The sequence below is a fragment of the Pezoporus wallicus genome, unplaced genomic scaffold (assembly GCF_028554395.1).
Source record: "Pezoporus wallicus isolate ANWC-B61680 ecotype Strahan unplaced genomic scaffold, APGP_CSIRO_Pwel_v1 contig_6814, whole genome shotgun sequence".
Taxonomy (NCBI): Eukaryota; Metazoa; Chordata; class Aves; order Psittaciformes; family Psittacidae; genus Pezoporus; species Pezoporus wallicus.
The window spans coordinates 1101753-1126325 of record NW_026639755.1 but is presented as its reverse complement, the minus strand read 5'-3'; the positions used below and the strand labels follow the sequence as shown (position 1 = coordinate 1126325).

The 24573-nt window shown below is 43.5% G+C and overlaps 2 protein-coding genes across 5 annotated transcripts in view; one reads left to right on the top strand and one right to left on the bottom strand.

The window, feature by feature from the left end:
• Positions 1–484: 484 nt before the first annotated feature.
• Positions 485–19890, bottom strand: NAA50 (N-alpha-acetyltransferase 50, NatE catalytic subunit). Of its 4 annotated transcripts, none has more exons than XM_057415916.1 (5): positions 19802–19890; positions 4899–5035; positions 4334–4453; positions 3301–3367; positions 485–926 (listed from the first exon to the last, which is right to left on the bottom strand). In XM_057415916.1, the coding sequence occupies exons 1-5, from the start codon at positions 19807–19809 to the stop codon at positions 746–748; spliced, it is 513 nt and encodes a 170-aa protein (XP_057271899.1). In that variant the 5' UTR covers positions 19810–19890; the 3' UTR covers positions 485–745. The 4 variants fall into 4 exon arrangements, with proteins under 4 accessions (XP_057271899.1, XP_057271901.1, XP_057271900.1 ...); XM_057415918.1 differs by having other exon boundaries at positions 4899–5032; XM_057415917.1 differs by lacking the exon at positions 19802–19890 and adding an exon at positions 14788–15830.
• A 169-nt stretch (positions 19891–20059) lies between these two features.
• The window catches only part of ATP6V1A (ATPase H+ transporting V1 subunit A), a 30719-nt gene continuing 26205 nt past the window's right edge, over positions 20060–24573 (top strand). Inside the window, exon 1 of the mRNA XM_057415890.1 lies at positions 20060–20169. The gene's annotated coding sequence lies outside the window, so the exon portion shown is untranslated. The remainder of the gene's footprint in view (positions 20170–24573) is intronic.

The window sequence follows — 24573 nt, the reverse complement described above, 5'->3', positions numbered from 1 at the left end:
GGTAAGGAGTAGTTAAAAAACAAAAGCATTCAAAAAGGTCAGGCCAGGCAGAGTGAAAAGGTATGGTGAAGCAGCCCACCCTTCCACCCTTCTCAGCAAAAGATGGAGGAAAAAGCCATACTCGAAAATATTGGGAAGAACTAAACATATTTTTGAGGTGGGAGGAATTAAGAGGAAGAGTGGGAAGTACTGAAGTAACATTCAAAGGTTGGGGGGGGGGGGGGGGGGGGATAAAGTACCCTGTAGGTTATAAAAAACACAATAATGTGGGAGTCAAAGGACAAGATATTGCTTTTCCTTTCCCCTCCCCCCCCCACTGGATTTACATTCTGCTTATTGAAAGAAATAATTGTGAAGGGAGCTTGTCACCAGGATAACCTGCTCAAGCCCTCCACACCTCAAACTTAGATCTACACACCTTTTCCCACCCCAACAAAGAACAAAATACAACAAACAAGAACCCAAAACCACACCCCTCAAAAAAAATGCAGACAAAACCCCCAAACCCCAACAAAATCAACCCCTAACGTATCAGAAAGGAGAGCTCAAAACCCCACCCCAACCCCAAACATGACTGGACAATCCTTGGAAGAAGCATTACATTACATTTTGTTGGAGAGAGGTCAAGAAGAAAAAATTAAAGAGAATGAAGGGGTGGAGTTAAAACCAAAAATCAAACTCAAGAGGCCTCTCTTTCCTTATTTGGCGACAAGCAAGTGCAAGAAAGTGTTCGTTGGGGGTTTGTTCAGTTGTCGGTCTTTTGCACATCTGCGTTCTGGCCAAGATAAGGGGCTTTGAGGTTTTTCTGCAGCACGTGGGCATCTGCAGGCTCTATCCTCTTGTAGTAGTTTTTCTTCGTCTCAATGATCTCAAAGCCAAACTTTCTGTAGAAGTCAATCGCAGACTCATTGCTGATCTGGACATGCCTGGGACAGAAAGGAAGAGAGAGAGAGAGACAGAGATCAGAACTTTTTGTGGTTCGGTCTTCTGCCTCCACATTCAGAACGGTCAAAGACATGATAAGGAAAAGAGCTGCCTAGATAGAGACAGGAATGCTGGTGGAAAATCAGGACTGGAAATTTTGGTCTTCCCAAATCAATTCCGAACTAACGCACAGCTCCTGGACGGGCTGTAGTAATCTTTCTGAGAAGTGGCAAACATTTTCCCTCATTAAAGCTCTTTTAAGGAACACAAATAACAGACAACAGCATTAATAGCTCGATAATTCCAATTTTTCTTAAAGTGACAGAGATTTTGTGGAAATATATTACAAAGTTTGACTGCAGAGCCAATTTTAGCTTCCTGTAGCGACACTTCTTAGGTGACCAAAACAGTTGCCTGACTGCTGATCCCTACATGCTGCCACACAAAACTGGCAATGGTGTTTGATGCAATTTTAACTCCTTGCTCACTTCCAAGTACCCCCTCTCTCCTCACAAAAAGCTATGGAAGCATAAAAAAAAGCCCCACAGACTGACAAAGTCCTTTTCCCCTTCACCTATCTCCCCCAGAGTTTTACAGATCTTGCTAGCATATTCCAAGAGTTTCAAGGCCTCCAAAACCAACAGCCACCAGTTCTTCATCCTAAGCAACTAGGAGATTTATTTGCACAAGTTCTATTGAAATAAAAATAAGAGAAAAGGGATGTTTGGCTCAACAAAAGGCATTCATTAAACACTCCCAAAAGTCAGTGGACACTGCACCAGCTCATGAATCACTTTGTCATGATAACATGCTGCTTAACCATAGAACCAAAGCAACTTTGGGAGCAACAGCAGAACTAAACAAAAGATCTTAGTGTTAAGCCAAATAAACACAAAACAGCTAAAAGGGAACTTCATAATAATGACAAATTTACACACTGATAGCTAATTGGATGCTAAGCTACATGGTATGTTCAGATAGAAGATGCACATGCAGCAGACACAGTAATAAAAATCAGTGGGCCACTAAAAGAACTTCATTATGCCCAACTTTGGGACCTACTTATCGCCATCCCAGAATCCTACTCTAGGAAGTGGAAAGGATTATGACGGATCCATTTTTTTTTTTGCATTAAAACCAGCAAACAGTTTCTTCAGTATGCACACATAAACATGAAAAAGTAGAAATGAAAGCCTGTGCCAGCTAGCAGGCATCTGAGAGTTTGTAACCACTCCTCCAGAGGAAGGAGAGCAGGAATACAAGCCAAAAGCAGCTGTACTCAGACTCCTCTTTAAGACACCTCTTACAGAGATGGCTGAAAGCTACAACAGTAGAGGACTTGGAAGACTGCATCTCCTTGGCAGAGTAGGGAAAAACTTGAGAAAAAAGTCACTCCATTTATATTGATATTGGTGTATCAAACACTACCATTTTTAGCAGTCCAAGCAAGTGTTGAAGGCGCAGTTCTGTGACAGCATAAGTCCATTCAAGCTGTACCTGCTGTGAATCTATCCCTAACAGTGCACCATGTTTGTACTGGTATAAACTGGCAGTGACGGACGAGAGAAGTGAGCACTTGGTAATCACACAGATACCAGTGAGCTGGGAGAAGCGGAAGTGTGCAGCTGGCAGCAAAGGGGAAAACAAAGCTTTGGCATCTATGGATTCCAGGCTCTATTTCCATGGTGATCTCTTTAGAACGGCAGTGATCTTTTAAGTAGTTCTGTCCTCTACCCCAGTCCTTGTTCTCAAGTCTGCATCACACCAAATGTTTATGCAGACGTGCAGTTGATATAAAAAACAAAACAACAAAAAAACAAACCCAGCCCCACCCAGAATCAAAATTGGAAACAGCTTCCCAAGATGGGTCAGGCACTGACCTGCTTCACTGTGTTGCTGCATAAACAGCTGACCTGGCAGAGTGCAAGAATAGGAATAAGCATTTGGGCCTTGCTACTGAACATGAACCTGTATGGCCTGCAAGCACCTCTGATCTGGTGTTCTAACCCACACAGTACTGCCATAAAAGACAGACAGCAAATGCACCAAAACTGCATGCAAGACTTGCAGCATTTTCCATTCTGTGGCTGACACTGTATGGTAAGAAAAGAAATAGAATAATTCTTCCACATTTTTTTGTTATACTCATTACTCTGCTGCAGAAAGTCATTTGTAACTAAACTACATCCAAATACAGCAAATTTGCAGAAGCCCTTCTAAAGCAAGCAAGGCTTAGTTTTCTTCGCATCACACAAGCCCAGAATGTGACCCCACTGTAACACAAAATACAAATGTTCTTGGATCTCCCTCCCTTTGCTCCCATATTTGCCTTTATCATCTCTCAAAAAAATGCATGAGTAGAATTCATTTACTTACAGATAGATGTTGTCAAAAGTGCCATCTTTTTCACAGATGTTTAAGACATGATTCAACATTTTAGTTCCTGCCAAAAGGTAAAGAGATACTTAAGAAAACTGGAAGTGGACAATAAAGTCTATACTTAGCTAAGGGCTTTCTTGAGGAGAAGGAGGTTAACTGCAGATCGGTTAAAATGACCAAGCTTGTGAGAACTAGGCAAGGCAAATAAAACATGGCTTATAAGTATTTCACTATGTTTCTGACTGCTCACAAAAATCTAATTTATTGTTTCTTTGGAGAAAAAGAAAAAACAAAACCAAATGCAAACAACCCAACAACAAAACACCATCCCAGAAGCACATGTATAAAGTAGCTTATTTAAACACTAGCTTCAAGGTCCTAAACTCACCTCAACTATGGGGTCAAAACAATGTATAAAGCAGTGAGAGCATTGGTAAGTTTTCTAGTAAAGACCTAGTAATATAATTTAAAATAAAGTCATTTTTCCATTCCGGCTTGTCAAAGCAAACAAGTTACTGTAAGGTCTTGATTAGTCTGTCCCATAAATCTGCAACATGGAGAAAAGAGCTAAATGCAGTATAGACAGAAAGCAGGTATTGCCCCTGAGCAGTGACAATCAGTATTGAAAAAGATAAATACAAACACCCCTTCCCTTTAGAAACCTAATGAAGGAATGTTGTGTTCTACTTATACATGACTTGCATACTGGCTGTGTACCTCTAACAAGTTATTTCATGTGTCTGTGCATCAATTTTCACATCCACAGAAGCAGAGTATTTACTTCACAGTATGATAACATGATTAAAATACTCTGCAATCCTGAATTAGAAAGTTCTACAAAAAGCCCATTTCTGAAAGGCAGGGAAAAAGGAGCACATCATAAATCATACCCCTTCCCCAAAGTCCCTTCCAGAGAAATCAGTGGCCTGAAAGTGAACGATCTTGGTCAAAAATCTGAAAGAGCATTTAGCAGGCTGCACAGCAATCTGATTTCTTTGAAGACTCAGATACAAAAGAAGATCCTCCGTACCTATTCCTAGCCTTCGGTAGGGTGCCAGGCATCCGAGTGTCATTATGTACAGTCTCTTCTGGTTCTGCGAGTGATCCACCCTACAGCACACTGCTCCCACTGCAATGTCATTGAAATAGGCTGCCAGGGAAGGAAACAAAATGTTACCAGTCACAAATTCAAACTGTACATACAGCTCCTTCATTTACACCCTATTTCCTTCCTTCCCTCTTGCTAATTCTCCCATCCAAATGGGATATCATACTTTGTGGCTTAACACTAGGAGTTACACTACCAACGGTGCTTTGACAAACCAGCTAGCAGTGACACCAGGATGTAAGCTGGCAGCACACATCACAGGTTTTCTGTCATAACAGAAAACCTGCCCATTCCCAGTAAAGTGGAATCTATTTAGAACACAAACCCTCTGATGTTCAGACTGGGGCTTTTTTGAGGTTCCCAAACAGTTCTTTTTCACTATGTAAAACAACAGAATAGAAGAATATGCTATTCAAAACCATTATGGATAGCAATGATGAGCACTTCTGCCACCATAGCCCACAGTTACCGGCAAGAACATTTGTACCTAATTTGGCTAGTTCGCCAACCTCCAGTACATCCTTGTAGAACTTGTCATTGTAGCTGACAGGAAAAATGACCTGGTTTAGCCTCTTCAGCTGCTTAATGTTGTGTGGCGTCACATCTCCCAGCTCGATCCGGCTACTGGAACAAATCAAAACATGCTTAACATCTGATACACACCTAAACTTAATGATTTTATTTATGCTTAGAGAACTGTCTCAGCTAAAAATCAGCTTGACACATATTTGAACTGCAACATTCAACCTGTACAATGAAGTCTTCCGTTGATGGCTTATTTACTCCCAAACCCAATTTCAGTCTGTACTATACAGTCAGAAGGTTCTCAGGACACACTTAATAATGACGTACCATAGTATATGTGTGTGTTTATTGGATGGAAGACAGGAAGAGCACAAGTTTCTGCAGGAGTCTTAGCTTTAACTTTATCCCATTAATTTCCTCATCAAGATTGGGAAAAGGGTGGGAACTGGGGGAAGGGGTGTAGGAGAGGAGAGAGAAAAGATGTGAGGAACAGGAGGCTAGAACAGAGACCAAGAAAACGAAGTCCTTATCTGTGCTTCCAAGACAGCCTTAATTTTACCACTTATCAATATAAAGCTTATACTTGGACAAAGTATAACTAGACATCTATCTGAAAAACAGTAATGTGTGCAGCATACTCATATGAAGCCTAATATGCAAGTGTGCCACTCTCAAGGTGGGATCAGTATTCTTCCTGCTGACAGAGAGCAGAATCACAACCTTAAAATACCCAGTACTGCACTGAATTACACTGAAAAGAAACAAACCAAACTCTTCTCCATTTTCCAAGACTAACTTCCTGACAGAAACACTGCTTACATAGAAGAAAATATATATATATTGAAGAAAAAAAAATATATATACACACACATACACTAGTTGTTCATATTCCCAAGTCACTTTCTTGGCTGCAGCTGGGCAGGTTTAATGACGACTACAAGAATGAAAAAAACTCAAACAACAAGATAATAAAATTCTTTCCCCAGATGGTCACCAGAATAGGCAGGAAGGGAAAAAGCCAATGCATGTTGAGTTAGAGATACACAGCACCTTTTAGAGACCCATCTAGTATTAACTAATGGACAACTAACTAATAGATGATTTTGCAATTCTCCATCAGATTATTATGTTCCAGTTACTACTTAGAATTAATGGATGGTATTTACATATTGAACTTTGCTGACTCCAGAATTTAACCTTTTGTGCCAAAGAGATTAGAAAGCCCCCTGGTGTGAAGCATCTCATGCCAGTATTGCTTCCAAACTGTTCCAGGGAGCTCCTCATCTATCTGCCCCTATACAGCACTGGACTTGTCAGTCTTTCTCCTCCCCCACTGCAAGGGCAATTGCAAAGCAACTAATCCTTGTAGTCTGCCCCCGAGCTCTGCCCAGTTATTGTACAGCAATCGCTTGAGAGACATCTCACTAGAACTTAGTACAACAATGATCTCAAGGATGACAGGAAAAGCAACAGCCTCCATATTCTTGCATCTCACTCATGCCAAGATACCCAGGCATACTACAAGCAACAGCAGTGGAATATATTTCTGAAGTTTCTAGCTATAAACCACTGAACTGTTGTGCTCAAAATACTCTGCAGTACCTCTTTTCCATGACTTCCACCATCAGCAGCCCTTTGTTTCACAGCCTTTTCCATCTCCTAGATTATTTTTGCTCTCAAGATTCCTTTCTTCATGTATCACCACCTGTCCAAGTGTCCTGGGTTCAGCAGTAGCAGTCATGTTTTTCCTTTGTGTTAACTGGTGCAGTGCTGTGTTTTGACTTCTAGTTTGAGAACAGTGTTGGTGAAGCCGATGTTTTCGGTTGTTGCTAAGTGATGTTTACCCTGACCAAGGACTCTGTGAGGCTCATGCTCTGCCAGGGAGGAGGGGAAGCTGTGAGGAAGCAGAGACGGGGCGCCTGACCCGGGCTAGCCGGGGAGGTATTCCATACCACAGCACGTCATGCCCGGGGTGGGGGGGTAACTGGGAGTTACCCGGAAGGACATGGGGCTTCCGGGTGGAACTCGCTTTCTTGGCCGGTGGTATCATATTCTCTTCCCTTGTTATTTTCCCTTATCATTGTTTTAGCTGATAGTAGCGGTGGTGATTTGTTGCTGGACTGTTCTTGTCTCAACCCATAGGAGTTGCACTCTCTCGATCCTCCTCCCCGTTCCTCCAGGAGCGGGGAAGGGGAGAGCCCCCGGTGTGGGGGGTGGGGTGGGGGGAGACGGACACGGACCTCGATTGTTGTCAGAGTGAGTGAACAAGTTACCTGACTGGGTTTAAACCACGACAGTTCTTTTTGGCGCCCAACGTGGGGCACGAGGGGTTGAGATAAGAACAGATCTGACTGGATTGATAGTCACTCGTCACAATGCTGATTTATTGGCTCTCAAGGTTTTTCCTCTTGATCTCACAGTTTCAGTATACCATATCTTACGTCCATCCGGTATTGGCTGTATTAGTGTTTTTCAAGTGTGGGGCTTGGGCTAAGGTTTTTATCCCATTGTACTTTATGGTAATGACTTGTAATACAATAGAATCATTGATCATGAAACTGATCTGGCTTATGTTCCCAGTGTGGTCACCACCTTTATACTTTGGGAGGTATATGATGGAGGTGCTTAGCAATTACACATCTTTTTTCTCCTTCTCAGGTGCTCAACCTGTGAAGGAGACATCCTTTTACCCTCCTAGTCGTCCCCCCAGACCATTTACATTTGAGAGTTTTGAATTTTTTGTATGGCCTTTTAATGCTGTTGAGACTTGTTTGCTGATGGTGATGGGAATCACCATGCTAACACGCATACAGAGTGTGTTTTGCCCACTACTGATTTCAAGAGTTAAGCAGATTCAGGTTTGGGTCTTGTCTGGGGTCAAACGACGATGTAGGAGGACCGAGAGATTTTCCCTGAGGCTGGACAGCCATGAGTGGCAGGGTGTGTGGGATAGTATGGGCAAGTATCTAGGTCAGTGGGCCCCTCCAGTATTTTGGAATTTCACTACCGAACAACTGCAAAATCCAGAAGAATTAGTAAAACACTTAAATGAGGTGTGTGGTCATTCTGGCCATACCAGAGATGGACAAATCACGGCAACGTGCTGGGGCTTGGCCTATGCTTACAGGGCCTTGTTCAACACTATCCAGCACCTTCAAAAGGAAAAGAATGTCGGCGGATTTGAGGGCAAAGTGACAGTCGCTACTCAAACTTTGGCTGCAATGAACTGCGCAGCTACCCCAGTGGCAAGTACAGCAGCTGCTCAAACTTCAACTGCAACAGACAGCGCGGTTACCCCAGCTCCAAGCACGGTAGCTACACCACCCCCAGCAACAAGTACAGTCGCTACTCAAACCACAGTGATAATCACTGCAGCCAAACCAGAGGACCAATTCGTACCAATATCAGTTGCCCCTGTACGCAAGAGAACAAGCAAAAAGGAGGCAAAAAGGGTGAAGCGAGATGAAGAACCAATGAATTCACCACCCGGAAGCTCCTTTGATAATTATATTCCAAAATGAAGTACGTACTGTGCTAGTAAGGACCATCTCCTCACATCACAGAAGGACTCCCATTGTAAACAAGCATGTTATCAAAGTTATCAGATGCTGTGGTAACTTGTAGTTGCTTTATGCCCACCTTTTCAGCCTAGCACAGCAGGGCTTCTGCAGGCACACAGAAGGCAAGTTGTGCCCCTTTACCAATCTCAGCCAGCAGCGCTGCTATCTTTTCCTCACAAAGGGTAGGAATAAAACTGGCATGTGGATTTCCAGGTGTATTTGTGGCTGGGAGAGAGTTTTGCTAAGGTAGAGCACCCCAGTAACATGCTAGCAGCAAACGCCCAGCAGCCTCTTTCTTGCAGTCTGTATCAGAGTGGAAACCAAAGAAGGTCTCAGCTGCCCAGTTAGATCAGATGAGCTACAGAGTAGGAAGTCAATAAGGAAAGGAAAAAACCTCACATTCACACTCAGTCTCTTGAAAGCCTCAATCTCTTGTCCAAAAAGATTTAATAGTATATTAACCTTGGTGATACTTTTTTCTATCAGTAGATGCAAGCTTCAGTAGATCAGTAACACTAGCATGAACTTTCAGGATGAACTCACAGCAAAGCTGTTACAGAGCAAGTCTGACACAGACATTATCAAGCAGTGTGCTTTCTAACATTATTTTAAAATTAATTAGCTATTAATGAAGCAAGAAATCAGGCATTAGAAGGCAGTCACTATGGAATATTAATGATGACAGTGCAACAGAGCAAAGACATATTGTCAGAGACATCCAGGACAAGACAGATGAGAAAGGGACCATGGCCAGAAGATGGACCTTCACCAAGAAGGTTTCAGGCAGAGAATAAGTAAGTGCAGAAGCAGAGTCTAAGGCTGCTTGTAGCCTCTGAGCCAAAACATCACCTCTAAGGCTGGCATCAGGCCAGAGAAACAAGTTCCAGCAGTAGGTGGCTAAAAGGTGCTGTTGACAGATTTCCTCAAGCTCTTGGGCTCCCCAACTCTATCTCCCACCACTTGCCACACTCATTGCTGCCTCCTGCCATCTCCTTCTGCCTGCCTCCTGCAGGAAGCATTAATCAATATGCTAAATATGTCTGTTTAAATAGTATGTACTTAGACCACAAATTACTTTAATGTATAACACTAGCTGATTAAATCAGCACCACATCTATTACACAAAAAAAATGTAGTAAATAAACTAAATGAGGACATGGAAAGGAGAACCCAAATCATGAGAATTCATCACTTTGCCCAAGGATACTGTGGCAAAAGTGCCACTAGAGCCTTAAGTATAAGCAGGGGAAAGCTTGCACTGCTGCCAAAAGCATCAGTCTTGGTGTCTCCAAGTCGTTCATTTCCATTCTTCTGCTGGCACAAACGTGTGCAACAATGTGGTGAACCAACCCAATTAAAACTAACCTAGCCAAAAAAAGAAAAGTTTAGTTATAACCCACATCGGTTCCTGATTGAGTTCACCACACAAGTCTTCTGCTAGCTTAAAGAAAACAATTGCCAGAGGCAGAAACAGTCGTTCTGAGCAGAAGCGCTACCTGCCCCTGTTTAAATTGGAAGTACTACGCAAGGGGAGCACGGGGATCATTCAGCATCTAGGTGTGCTGGCAAATGAAGTTTCTAAGCCACTGTCCATCATAACTGAAAAATCACGGCAGTCAGGAGAAGTTCCCAACAACTGGAAAAAGGGAAAAATAACCCCCGTTTTCAAGAAGTGGAAAACGGAAGACCCAGGAAACTACAGCCCAGTCTCATTTCTTAAAAGGAGTGGAACCAGCAGGTTGAAGGAGGTGATCCTGCCCCTCCACTCTGCTCTCATGAGACCCCACATGGACTTGGGGGTGTTGGTTGACGAGAAATTGAACATGAGACGGCTTCAGTGTGTGCTTGAGCCCAGAACCACCCCCGTGTCCTGGGCTGCATCAAACGAAGTGCAAGCAGTAGGTCAAAGGAGGTGATCCTGTCCCTCTACTCCGCTCTCGTGAGACCTCACTTGCAGCACTGTGTGCAGTTCTGGTGTCCTCAACATAAGAACATGGAGCTGTTGGAGCAAGTCTGAGGATGACCAGGGGTCTCAAGCACCTCCCATATGAAGACAGGCTGAGAAAGCTGGGGCTGTGCAGCCTGGAGAAGAGAAGCTGCATGGAGACCTCAGAGCAGCTTCCAGTATTTGAAGCATCCATACAAATATGCTGGGGAGGGACTCTTCATCAGGGACTGTAGGGACATGACAAGAGGTAATGGGCTCCAACTGAAACAGGGGAAGTTCAGGTTAGATATAAGGAAGTTGTTCTTTACTGTGAGGGTGGTGAGGCCCTGGAACAGGCTGCCCAGAGAAGTGGTGAATGCTCCATCCCTCTGAAGTCACTTAAACATCACTCATTGCAAGGCTGCTCCCAAGCTACCATTACCCTTGTAGATAGGCTTTCTTCTAATTTTCATCCTAAAGGTACTCAAGGTCTACCCATATGCTGTCTCTTGTTGCTCATTAACTTAAGAGTGTTGATAAACACACACACAGCCTATCCCATGTGCCTTCCAGAGAGCTACCATGATCTCTTTATACTTCTAACTAAAGCCAAACTCCTGGCCTCCTCCTTTAGGACTAGCACTTAATTCTTACTATTGTCATACTAGCTCTTCTTTCCATTCCTTCAGATTAAAGTTAATTTTCCTTAAACATGGCTAACCAAAACTGCTTACAGCACCCCAAGTACTTACTATTGCCTGTACAACGGCAGAAAGTTTTCCCCATCTCTCCCAGAAGCATTTTCCTGACATATCCTAGGACTATATTTGCATTTCTTATAACTACAACATACTGTGACTCGGTTACCAGGGGAAAAAAACGTACTGAGACGTCACTAGCGAGGAGAACGGGTTTCTGGTGCATAAGGCTGATGTTCTTCAGAAGCACACAGCCAACACTGTCCAGCAATGCAAGGGTGGAAGTGATCCACAAAATCCAAATGGAAGTGGAACTTCAGCGAGGTGACATGCAGCAGTTAATGAAGCTGGCTGCATGCCTACAACATCAGCATTAACACTCCTGCTCTTGCATACCGGTGCCCTAAGATCCTTCAGGCAATTGCTAAAAAAAATGCTCACACTTTCTGTAGGACCAAATGCAATCCAGTTAGTCCTACTGCAGCTGCATTCCTCTATCTGCAGCCCACAACAGGGCTGAGATTTGAACAGTCTATTTTCCCTAAACTGTCTTAAATTTATACTAGTGGAAGCAACACAGAATAAACAAGACACTAGTGTTTGCTTATGCTAAGGCTGCCTTTTGCCTCTTGATGTATAATGAAGGAGAGCTGCTATACAGAATGACAGCTCAAGAGGAGGCCAATTTCCAGAGTTACAGTTCAAGAGAAAACACAAACTCAGTCCCAGGGAACAGCAAGTGTTGAACATCAGTTTAGAATCAACATCAGGGAGAAAAAGGGGGAATTTTGAGTTTCTTAATGCTGGAAGAATCTCAGTCTCATTCAACTTTAAATAGCGCAAGTCTCTCCCGAGAGGGATGTGCCTGACTGAAACAGATCTCAGTGTAACTGATAGCTGGGCTCAGGCTTATTGAATGCATCTGGCATGCTAAATTTAGCAGAGCTGTATCTGCAGCCTGTAAGACTTACTGAGGTATCACCAAACAGTCAGGAGAAGGAGCACAGAGGAGAAAAGGGCCCTAACAAATTAAGAGGACTTCAGAGAAGGTTTGTCACCCGCTAAGCAGCCAGCTAGCTTTACTGCTTCTATTTTGGCTTCCAAGTCAAAGCAGGAGTCTAGACAGGATAATCCACTCATAAAATAAAACCAAACCAGAGCTATGAAAGCTATAGACCTGAAGGGTGTGGCTTTGTTTAGATTAAACTCCAAAGCCAAAAGAGCCTCTCTAGTGTTTTGGGTGGTTTGGTTTGGTTTTTTTGAAAGCAGATGAGCTGTCTTGCTAGGCACACAAGTTAGGCTAGTTCTTGTGGACAGACCGGTATGTTTCCAATTATCTAGACGATCTGTGGGCTGTAAATCTACTTTGCTTCACTTGTCAGAAAACCAAAAGGATTAAGTACAAGCCTAACATGCGGAAAAGTCTTACCAATTTGCTTCTGAGCCCCCCCCCCCCCCCCCCCCCCAATCCTCTTTAACTCCACTTCACTACTGAAAACCTCTCTTTGCATGATACCAGATACCCTGCTGGAAGTTACCCCCAGATGTGTGCTGGGCTGTAGAAGGGCATACTGATGGTCAGAAGAAAGCTAAGCAATTTTAGAATCAGAATTCACAGAAGACTTGGGATTCAAATGCATCTCAGTGTGAACAGGTCTCACTGGCATGCCTCCTCATTCTGCAAAAACATACTTCAGACCCTCCTTGCCCCTCTCCTTTGTAAGGAAAAAAAAACAACCACCAAAACTACAGCACATTACATTCAAGGTTTCTTCATCATATTTAGATAATTCACCCTGTTTCAACCTAAAAAACCTGACCATTGTACAGAAAACTGGACTGCAAGAAGCAAAGTTATGCTATAATAGCCTCACAGGCTTCCCAGCTCAAACCTGTTCTTTGAGAGCTGTACTAGACTTCAAATCTAAGCTCAAAACAATCTCAAAACCAGACAATCCTAAAGCTGAAGTAGCAGTACAGTTATGAAGATCACAAAACATCTCAGATGTATGCAAGTGCAAAGCAGAAGCAGTGAGGTAATCTCAACAAGTGTCAAAGAAAAATAACCTTTCCCAAGAAAACTAAAAGTTCTCTCCCTCTGCAGCTGGATACAAACAGCAGAAATCACCATGCCTAGCTGACAGAATGGCTGAAGTCCCAATATATCAGAAATAAATGCAGTTGGTGTAGAACAGAGAAGCAGCCATATGTACATCAGTAGCCCATAACACTTTGCTGTTTCAGAGCACCTCATGAAGTAAAGGCTTAGATTTCATACCTGCCTACTCCAGATGCATCAAAGTCAGGTGAAAGAGGAAACAACTTGCATGTGATCATACAGTAGATAAAGACCTGCCTGGAAGCCTAACTCTCCATTTCTGGTCTAGACACTTACTAGTCAACTAAGCTCACAAGAACATTCAGATTTTGAACCACGACTGCAACGCAGAAGTACTTCACGAGTTTGAAACAACTTAGCTCAAAATTAGTGTTGTCTCTCCATTACCAATGGCCTGAGACATCTTATAAATTACTGCCCCTTTCCATACCCACAGTGCCCCTGGACATAACAATTCTAAAACCTTATTTGCCTCCTAGGAGAACATAAACCTTTGCTAACCAGTGTTGATGAAGAGCCTGATGATCCTCAGGTAAGAACAGAGACTTACCTTTCAATTCAGAATAGAAGGGATGCTGGGTTCAAAAAGTGCCTTATTTACATACATCTGTATATCTCAGGGGCCCTTCTCGTGCTTATGTTAGGTTACGAACTATAGAACTCACATACCGGGAGAAAGGCATTTTGCTGCTTTGCACAAACTATTCCCGTGGGTCATTGAAACACCTTTGTTTACAAATGCCCGTGTCCATCAGGTCAGTACAGAAAGAACAGCAGGTCATTCTAGGTCTCCTGATTGCCTCCAGATTTCACCCCTAGGGTTGGTGGGGGGTTTTCGAGGTGTTCAAATCATGCATTATAAAAATAACATGCCATGGAAAAATAACAGAAAGCGCCGTCAGTTTTATGAGCCTACCTTCAAATACTTCTAAAGGAACAATCATTGCAAGCTATCAAGCACAACAACCTATTTCACCCTCCTCCCCTTTTCCCAATTTTCAATAACAATGACTTTTTTTCTCAACTGAAAGCTAAAAACCCAAACAAGTCTCTTATAATTGCAGTTTTCAACCTAATTTGTGATCTTTACTGACAAGAAAATCCAAGTGCTATGTAGAAAAAACTTTCACAAGCCTTCCAGTGCTGCCCTGAGTCTCACCCCATCTTCTCAAAAGAAGATTAATATAATGGTCAGATGGTGAAAATGGGATTTCTTTTCAGGGATCAAGATTCTAGTCTCCTATGGGCCAAAAAACACATGGAGCCTGGAAAAGAACAGGGAGAGGAAGGACGAAGGCCAAGTGAGCTCAGGAAGCACTTCATGCATCAAGCTCTTAACATACAGCATCATATTTTCAATCCATTAAAAAAAACCAAATAAATTACTCTGTTCTCGGGAAACTTCAAACACCTTAGCTCAGTCACCTAGTGATGGTGTTGTGTAGATGATTTTGGCTCTATAAAGGCCAATAAAGGCCTATAAAGGCTTGTTTTATTCCCTTCCCATAATGAATTAATTCAATATCCTTTGAAACAAATACAGTTACCCCATTTCAATGCCGTGCTTCTCCACTCTCAGGTCTTCAAGTCCAAGAGTCTCCAAACAACCAGTAATTCTTCTATGCACAGACTGCTTCTCTCAACCCCTCTCCTCCCCACCTCAGACCTCTATCTTGACAAACTTGCTGCTGTAAAACTCCCACAGTGGTCACTTCTTCCCTTCCTCTCTTTCAGCACGCAGCATAAAGTAATCCTGACATTGCCTGCTCACTTAGAGCAAATGGGATGCGCGGAGGTACTGCACTGCTCTCTTATCAATTCCCAAACAAATGAAAAGACACAACTTCTCCTGTCCTTTTCTCCTCCTGTGGTTAAAAATATCTAGCACCTTCTCAGATTATTGGTCTGAACACTTGTAATGCTTGCCAAATGGGCAGGCTCTATGAGTTCTGAATCATTTCCACTGAATAAAAGTATTTTTCTGGCTCAACCATTGCCCATTATTTCCCATTTTAGAAAAGATTTACTGTGGCAAAGGAGGATGCATCATTTCTCTCATCCTCAGGAGATGGCAGCAGAGTATGTGGCATTTGGCATTAACTACATTTTTCACACAACCTAACAAGCCACTCATCTGAAATGAAGTGAATGGGTAAACACCACTCAAAAACTAAGACTGGGTTCTAAAGTACTTCAATAAAATGCCTACAATCCCTATGCTACCTTCCTATACTCCCAATCCTTCCTACTCTGTGGAATGTCTTAATCTGGTTATGGAATTAAAGTGGTAAGAGTTATAAATCAGGTTAAAGTACCTATAATAAACTGCACTGAGTCTTTATAGACTAATTTAGAAGCTATTAAGCCATTTGTAAGCATGCATATAGGCAAGGTCTAGATTTACTATCCATGAAATTCAATGTGGAAAGTATAGCTCATGCTTGGACATTTCTAGGTTCAGAAAAATCCTAAAACCAAACAGCGATTTTCAAGCTCAATTACCTTTTTTGTTCCGCCAGCCGTGTATATGACAATTCAGCAGTTTTCTCCTAAACTTGGAACTTCCTCTCATGTACGTTAAGCTTAGCACTGTGCTTTGTGACTGGAAAAACACCGGCAGTTCTGTATGAACTCTGTAAAACTAATTCAGGAGAAAAAAACATCTCCCTGTTCTCATGAGAAACATGCACAACTTCAGGACCTTGAAGGGTTTTACTTTGTGAATTCCGGCCAAACAAACAGAGATATCAGAGCTAACCCATAGCGACTCACCCTACTTTAAAAACCACTACTGTTTTTCTGTTATCTTGGTACTCCCCAGCTGTGGTGTCTCTTCTACAACTGAAGCTAGAACAGCACTAGACTGCAGAGCCTCTGGATTACCAAATTCTCCGTGGCAGCAGCTACCTGTTGTGTAGCATCTAGTCTGAAGGGTTCTTTCCGCAGCAAGTCAGGATCCTTAGAAACTACAAAGTGTTAAGACTTCACTGCAAACACATAAAAGTTTAGAGGCAGTCTCCTAACAAATTCCTTACACAACAGTAGTGCCCTGTTACTTTCTAAGACAGTGGTGTAACACACAGCTCTCTGCTCCTTGGTTCAATCCATCTTTCATCACGCGGCTCCATGCATGCTGCCACATGATATTCCCATCAAAACTGGAGAGAGGTTTGGCCAATGTGACAGAATAACACATATGTACAGGATCACAGGCACCGGGCCCTGCTTGTAACATGCACTACACGCTCTATATATGATACATGCTTTATGTATCTGATACTCCTGGTCACACAGCAGGTAGAAGCATATGACAGAGCATGTGCACCCTGTATTTCTCCCCTTGTGTAATGTGGTTTTAGGTAAGGGCAGCAAGTAAAGGCTGGATGACCTATTCTCACAGGCTTCATCTGAACATTACTGAAATGGGTCAGTAAACCACCCTTACTGTAAGACATCACAAGGCCACAGACAGTGACCAGCAAACACTCAAGAAACAATGCAAGATTTTCCACTGTCTTTCCTTAAAACTAGTAGCATAACAACTATACTGAAAATATAAAACCACTGAGCAACAAGTGACTCAACACTGCAAAGGCATGAAGGTGTAGGGAGTATTATTTACATCTGCTCTACAAAACCAGACAAATTACTACAGACAGTAGAAAACAAGCTCTTTCCATTAGAATTTTTCCTTGTGCAAAACCAATTCTAAAACAGATTTTCAAATTCCAGAGCTAACAATAATAACATTTAGGAATACAATAAAAAGACGAATGAATCTCTAGAGAATCATGACGTTCACTAACAGAGCAGTGAATTACCTCAGTTTTTTAACTCATCTCTAAACTATTAAAATCATTCAGAAGATGAGGAACGAGTGAACACAAAGCCAAGTAGCAAGGAAGCAATACCCACTTCAGAAGCTGGTGTTTTATCTCATCAAACAAAGGAAACCCCACAAAATTTTAAAGCAGCTGAGAAAGCAAAAAAACCAAATCTTTCACCCTCCCTGAAACCAGAGGTCCTCTGCAAAAGTCAGCTAGTCTCAAACACCCCCATGACAGAGACTCTACAACTCTCTATGCACTATTACCATTGCTATGTGCTGTTTGGAATTCAAAGAGCTAAGAAGGAGGAATGCAAGCAAAACATGTTGCCTACACATTCACATCTGAAATTTCCAATTGTCAGTGGACTTGCTAGTTTCTTTTGTCATCCTTTCTCTGCCAAAGTAGACCGTTGATAATTACAGCTGATGTTACGGGTTTCAGTGCTCCCAAACTTCTCTCTGCACTTTGCAGCATGGGTTAATATGCAATGCATACACTCCAAGGAAAAATACTCAGATGGAGTCAGTTTGTTCAAAGGAGATTCAAAAAGATCAGAATCCTTCAAACAGCACATTAGCTTCTGTATGTTGGAAGTTGAAGATTTAGATCTACTTCTGGACCCACCTTCTGACACTGCTTGTTTCTTAGGGATCTTCTCCAGTCTTTGCAGCTTGACAAACAGTTTGGTTTTGTTCCAAAGTATCCCTATGTAATTTAATATATTCCTTCTGAAAACTTCACCCAGTCCTTTGATTCTCTCATTGTATTTAACTTATTTTTCAGTTTCTATCATCCTATGTGCCCCAATCTGATTTTTACAGAACACATGGATTCAATATGAAGATTTTATTCTGCACAAAAATTTGCTGCGTGGCACTAACAGAGTTTTGACAGGAATATGCTGCTCTTCAAAGAGATGAAAGAGTATCAGAAAAGCAGAAATACACAACTATAGAACCCAAAGACATCGGTTCTGAAGTCAAATCAGGATTAAACCTGCCCAAAGTGAAAGCAAAGTAAGAGAAATAAAGGTTTTGGTGCTCTGGAAGCAGAAGAGGGGTACACGTACCTTGGGCAGTGCCACTGCATCGTGGACAGCCCTGGCTGTGACTTGCCAGGAGACCTCCACGGCTTCCACTTGACATGCCTGGGCCGGTTTCCACCTCACACCTCCACACTGTAGTAACCCCCTCAACTCAGGACTGACAATGGAGGATAAAAGAAACCTGGTTTCGTCAGGAGAACTGCTGAACAGTGACCACATCACCTGCCACTTCATCTTCATCTGCTGCTGCTCTTCTCACAGTCATCCTCTTTATAAGGCGACTAAGAGGTGAAGCGCCCTATTTCACGCAGGATGGTGCAGGCCAATAAAGGATTTACTGATATCCTAAACACACCTATGTCGTCTCAGCTTAGAGTAAGTTTATTTGCAAATCATTGCTGAACTTCTCTCTAGATATCTGCCAACACCTTGCAATGCCTGAAGCTGCTTACACACTGTAAGAAACAGCTAAGCATCTGTTACCAAGCAGCGTTGTTGTGTGACCTCACAATGACTGCTAATAAGCTAAACCCCTTATAATTTCTAAGTAAAAGCTTAAATGCTTCGGCTTCCATTCACCCTGCCTTAAGCTGCCAAACTGGTATAATAATACCCAGCATTTCGTAACACCAGTTTCAAGGGGACTGGTTAAATACTCCTCTGAGAAATAGCTCTGTAAAGTTTCCTTTGCAAACGTGAAGAAACTGAGGTATGGAGCAGAAGGTTCATGTTTGGTGGCACACAGATGACTCTGACATTGATAAACATTAGGTGATTTAATCAACATTGAAAAACCTGTCCTAATGTGACCTGTGCAAGGTCAGGCAGGTCATCTGACACCTAAGCAGAACCGTGACTCTAAAGGCCTCCTGTCTCCTGTTTAATCACTGCTCCTCACTGCCTCCACTTGAGCAGGAAACCGAGTGTTGCAGTCAGCCACGTCTGAAATCTCTAGGTTTTCATGAGCCACTGAGAAGTGCAGCCAGGCCCAAAGAAGCATTGCTACAGAAATCAGACACAAAACACAGCTCGTTTTCACCCATTTGCGTTGTACAGCCTCCACGCAAATACCTAAAGATCTAAACCAACAAAAGTACTAAGAGGTTGTTACAAACAACAGCGCAGCAAAACCATTCGTCCGAGGGTAGCAGCTTCGTACAGACCTAACAGCCCTTCTTTGCTATGTCCAGACGAGTACGAACGACCAGTCAGGAGCATGCCCCTCGCCGACTGCTCCCCCCGTTCGTCCTGCCGATCGTTCGAGTCCGCAAGCCTTAATCACTCCGGAGCACGAAGAGCCGCTGAGTCCCACCGGCTCATCAGTTTTCCTTACGGCAGCAGAAGAGATTTCAGGGAGAGAAAACTCCTACTAAGAACACTTTTTGAGTGGGAAGAGCACCACAGGGAAGCCGAGCTACCGCCGGCTTCTCTCCCTCGAAGGCACTTCCCTCGACACCAGCCCCGCGCGGTGCAGACCACGGCCGCTCTCCCGGCGGGCAGGAGACGGCAGCGACATCCCGTCCCATTCCCGAGGCGCCAACGGCATTACTCAGCTCCTCCATCTCCACCTCCCGCCGCCCCCCTCAGCCCGCCGCGCCTGGGCCCGCTCCGCTCGGCAGTCAGAGAGTCGGCGAGGCCGAGGCGGGCCGGGCCGATCCCCGTGGGGCGCGCCGGGCCCGCACTCACCCCTTCATGGTGCGACCACGGCCTGGCCGGCACCAACGTCCGCGCTTGCTGCGTGCAGGTCCTAACGGGGCAACTCCGGCCTCCGCCTCCTCCTCCTCCTCCTCCTCCGCGGCCCGGGCAGCACGGGCGGCTCAGCCTCCTACTCTCGCGCCCGCTCCACATGGGCCTCCGTCCGCCCGCCCGTCCGCCCCGCCCCCGTGACCCCTCACCTCACGCCACAGCCCGCGCGCGCGGGGGGCGCCGCATCGCTCTGGGGTGCTTCCGGTGCACGCAGTGGCGCATGCGCGCGGGGGCTGGCATCAGCTGATCCAGCACCGCCGCTGCCGGAGGAAGCAGAAGGGTTTCGGGTGTGCCGGCGCCGGCCGCAGGTGAGACGCCCCGGCCGTTTCTGTTCCGCTCTTTCCGTCCTCCCCTGTCCCGAGGCACGCCTGGAGGCTGCCATGCGCCTGGCGTGTGGCGGTGTGCAGGAGAGGGGGGTCGTCTCGCCCCTTCCTCAACCGTGGCCGTTACCTGCCCGGTGGTCTCCGTGCCGAGCCGCTCTCTGAGGGAGCGCGCGCGGCCTAGGGCTCCGGGAGGGGGAGGTCGTAGAGGGGGCGTCCGACCTTCAGGGCGCGATGAGGGCGGAGGGCTGCGTTGCTTGCAGAGGCCGAGCCTGCCGCCTCCTCTGTCGCTACTGAAGCGCGCAGAGCTGCGTGCGTTGTCCTTGCGGAGCCGTTCCGCAGTGGGAGAGCCCGCTGTCTGCGGCGGTGGCCTTCCTCGTCGCGTTTCTGCTGGAGAAAAGGCCTGGGAAAAGCAAAGCTATTCCCTGCTGAGTACTCCCGAAGATGCTTAAGCAGATGTACCTCATGGATGTGTTAGAATCCATTTTAAAGAGAAGTGGGGATAGTGGCTGGGTTTCTGTGCTGGGTCACCATTTTGGGTGGGTGGAACTGGATCATGGAATGGTTTGGTTTGGAGGGGAACTTAAACATAACATAGTTTCAGCCCCCTGCTGTGGGCAGGGACACCTTTTACTAGACTAGGTTCCAGACCAAGCCCTGTCCAACCTGGCCTTGAACATTGCCAGGGATGCGGTTGCCACAGCTTCTCTGGGCAACATGTGCCACTGGTTCACTGCTTGCAGTTGTTTTGTGCATTGACCATAGCCCTGCAGCTATGGTCAAGGCGTAGTGAGTGAGCAGAAAAGTTATAGAACACAAATGTTGCTGTTGGTTTCTGACTGCAACCATTCCTTAGTAAAAGGGTCCACCTGTTCTTTTGCAGTTGAAAATGCTGATGGTAAATTAAATGTTTCCTACTCCTGTTGCTAGTAACATAATCCTGATATAGATTAACACTTACAGCTGACTTAAGAGGCAAGAAGGAAGTTTTACATGACGATGTTCCAGATGATATTGTACATGTTACAGATAGCTGTGACATCAGAGTATATGACATGTGTGGAGATCTATCCATCCAATGCAGTTGCCCATAGTGATTTCTTCTGAAGATTTCATAGCTCAGCACAGACAATTTGTACTCCAACTGGGAGTAAAAGCAATTTGGTGATAGTTTTACTCACTGTAATTCAATACTTCAGCAAACACTGCTTGATGAAGTGGAGAGGGGGTGGAAAAGGAGGAAAACCTGCTGACAGACCGCTAAAGGTGGTTTATTAGCCCACCCATTCTTTGTGTTGAGTGTAGGTTGGCGTTTGCAAGTGGAAGTTTGAATAGCTGAGACAGATCCTCAGCATATCGTAAGTTGCTCTACTTGGGCTGACTTTAGCACTCCGCCGGTCTGCAGCAGTTGAATGTTCGCCTTCTCTATACAGTACTTTTAAAGGCCTTTTCAGTTAACAGCAAGCATAAATAATCGTATCTACATTTTATTATTTTCTGCTTCAGAATATGTGAAGTGAGATCAGTGTCTACTGTTACCAAAAATACTGCAGATTACTTTTGCTGTGCCTGTCAGTTGATTAAGTCAAGTCTTCTTGAAATCAGTTTTACCCTCTTATGTAGGGAAAAACCTAGTCTTGATTCTACAATCGAGGGACAAAGCATGGCATTCAGAAATGATAAACCACCATGGACATCAACTTGAGAGAATGGGAAAGGAGAAATTAAGACAGTGCTGGAAAATGACTGCTGGGATCAGCTGACTATTTAAATGGGGGTTGAAGTCTTGTGTTGCAATAGTAATACAAGATCTGTTTCCTGTAAATGCAGCCTTTCCATTTTCTAAATCAAGAACCCTTTTCTACGGATAGTGCTAATGACTGGTTATTACTATCTGCTTAATTTTTAGACAGCATTAGCTTAAATTTAATTCTTCTTTTGGTCTAAGTATATATCAACTGTTTTATACCTCATTAAACCTGACTTATAGAGCTTGCAGGCTTCAGTGTGCTGTTGTCTAAATTTTTCCTAGTATGACTTTGTGCAGTCATCTTCCAGGCAAACATGGGTACTGGTATTGGCCGTTATCATCCAAAGCTATGGTAGACCAGCAGATAAATAGATGATTCTCATGGAGATATATTTAGAGGCACTGCACTTCACCTCTTTTGTTTGGTACCGTAACACTGTCCTTTGAGTTCCCGAGTCCTGAAAACTCCTACCAGTGTTTTTCCCTCATGCTCTTATATTGCCTGTTTGTGAGCCAAGGACGTGTTCCTAATTACGCTTTTTAAAAGAGTAGAATGATTACAGGATAACCTGTATGATGTTTTTGATTACTTTGGTGTTGACCATAAGATGTTGCATGCTATTGCTGGCCAAGTAATAATCCCTCTTTTTCATTCTCTTTCTATTTTTTTTCCCTCTAAACCCTAACAAACCACAGAATAATCCAATGCTACATTGCCTGGAGCTGGAATAGTTGTTTTTTTTCCTTCATACTTTTATCATTAGTTACAAAGAAATTTGGGGGATTTTAGACTTGGAAATGTTGAGGTATTGTTCAACAATGGTATCCACATGATTTGCTTTTAGACTGGAAGTGTACCAAGGAAAAGACGATGTAGTCAACTGGAATATATCATGCTTATTCACTCTTAACTCACCATCTTAAAACATGTGACTTCTTTAATCTTCCAGCTGGACAGAGAGAGAAATAAGTAGGGACCTACTCCAGCAGAGGAAGTGGAATGAATCTGAACATTTCAACCTTTTTCTTCCTGGACAGATTAAGCCAGTAATCACCTAAAGGCCTAACATGCAAAAATGGCTTAGACTTGATCTTATGGTTGTCATTATTGTACCTTATTCTATGTTCTGAAAATGTTTTTTTTGTTCTTTGTATTATGCCCTGTTTGAAACTGGAAGCTAAGCTTATTCTAAATTCTTGAGTTTGGTGATACCGCATGCATATGTTCTACAATCTCACAAATATTTTTGTTTGGTTATTTTATTTCATCTGTGCATTTATTTCTCCTGGTTTTGTCAAATTCTCAAGTTAAATGCCTCCATTTCTCCAAAGATTGACTATTTGCCTCAAGATTTTTAGACTTCTATGTATTATATGGCTGCTATAACAAACTTTGCCTTACAAGGTCTGTCTTTACTGAAACGATTACCTTACTCTGTAAACCAGTAAGATGTGTATGGCTAAATCCTGCAAGTCACGGTCTAACAGACTTTACTGTGACTTAACCAAATGGCAGATAAAAATCAGTTTTAGCTGTTGAGTTTATTTTCTTTGTTCATCAGCTCGATTGCCCTGCTGAGCTTTTGTAACAGTAAATGTCAGTGTTAATGCTGGCTCTTTTCAGGAAAGGTTTCTCTGGCAGTTATCTAATACATGCATGCTGCCTTCTGACAGGTCTTTCATTTTGCCAGAATTTTGGAGTCCATTGTGAGTGTCTTAAAATGGTCATATCTCAAGTAACTGGGAAAAACTAAAACTAGTATGGGCAGCTGCCATCGTGGAAATGTTTTTATAGTGCTGGGCGTTCTGCATTACCTACCTGATATCTGTTTAATCCTGAGAAGAATAATTTTGAAGACCATTGCTACCCCAGTTAAGCGAGACTTGTCCTGCTGAACAGTTAAATGAACTACAAAGTCTGCTGAAAATAGACTCATTGCAGTTGTTTAAGAGAGAAGTGGCTTTCCTAAGTACCTCTGTAATGTGAAGGTCTTATCTTTGTCCTCAATCAGTTGAAGAGTGCTTATATTGTAAGGATTCTCATGGCTAAGATGAAACGTTGGTATGTTCAGCTGACCAATCTGTATAACTTTTTGCCACGTGGCATCCCAAGAAAAACACTGAAATCTGCACTGTGAAGATGCCATGTTCCCATGCTGCGTCCCATCTTTAGGATGCTATAAGCTATGCTTGCTTACTGGAGCGGGTTGTTGTTTTAAGACTATGCAGAAGATAGGAGGTGCCTGTGCTGCTGGTCTGCATTCTGTGCCCTAAGCATGAAGACTAGTCCTGTCATGGTTGGGATGGTCAGGTGTGATACGGGATTAGAAATGTTATGGGAGAAGGTATTAACTTCATAGCATCAAGACTGTGCCCTTATTAGAATAATTTATTATAGCAGGACAGAAGCTGTCAGGTGTGAGAGTTTCCCTTAACAGCCTGAAGAATGATTTGACTTTTTTTTCCTATTTTTTTTTCCTAATTTTACTGTTTTAGGAAAGAAACTGCGTCTTTCATGAAGTGCAGTTAGTGGGACAAACATTTGGTCCTTCTCATTATTATGCTATATTATTCTTTTGTTTCTCAGTATAATACCTTAAAAAGCAGCTCCTCAGGAAAAAATCACAAAATGGTATTTCTGG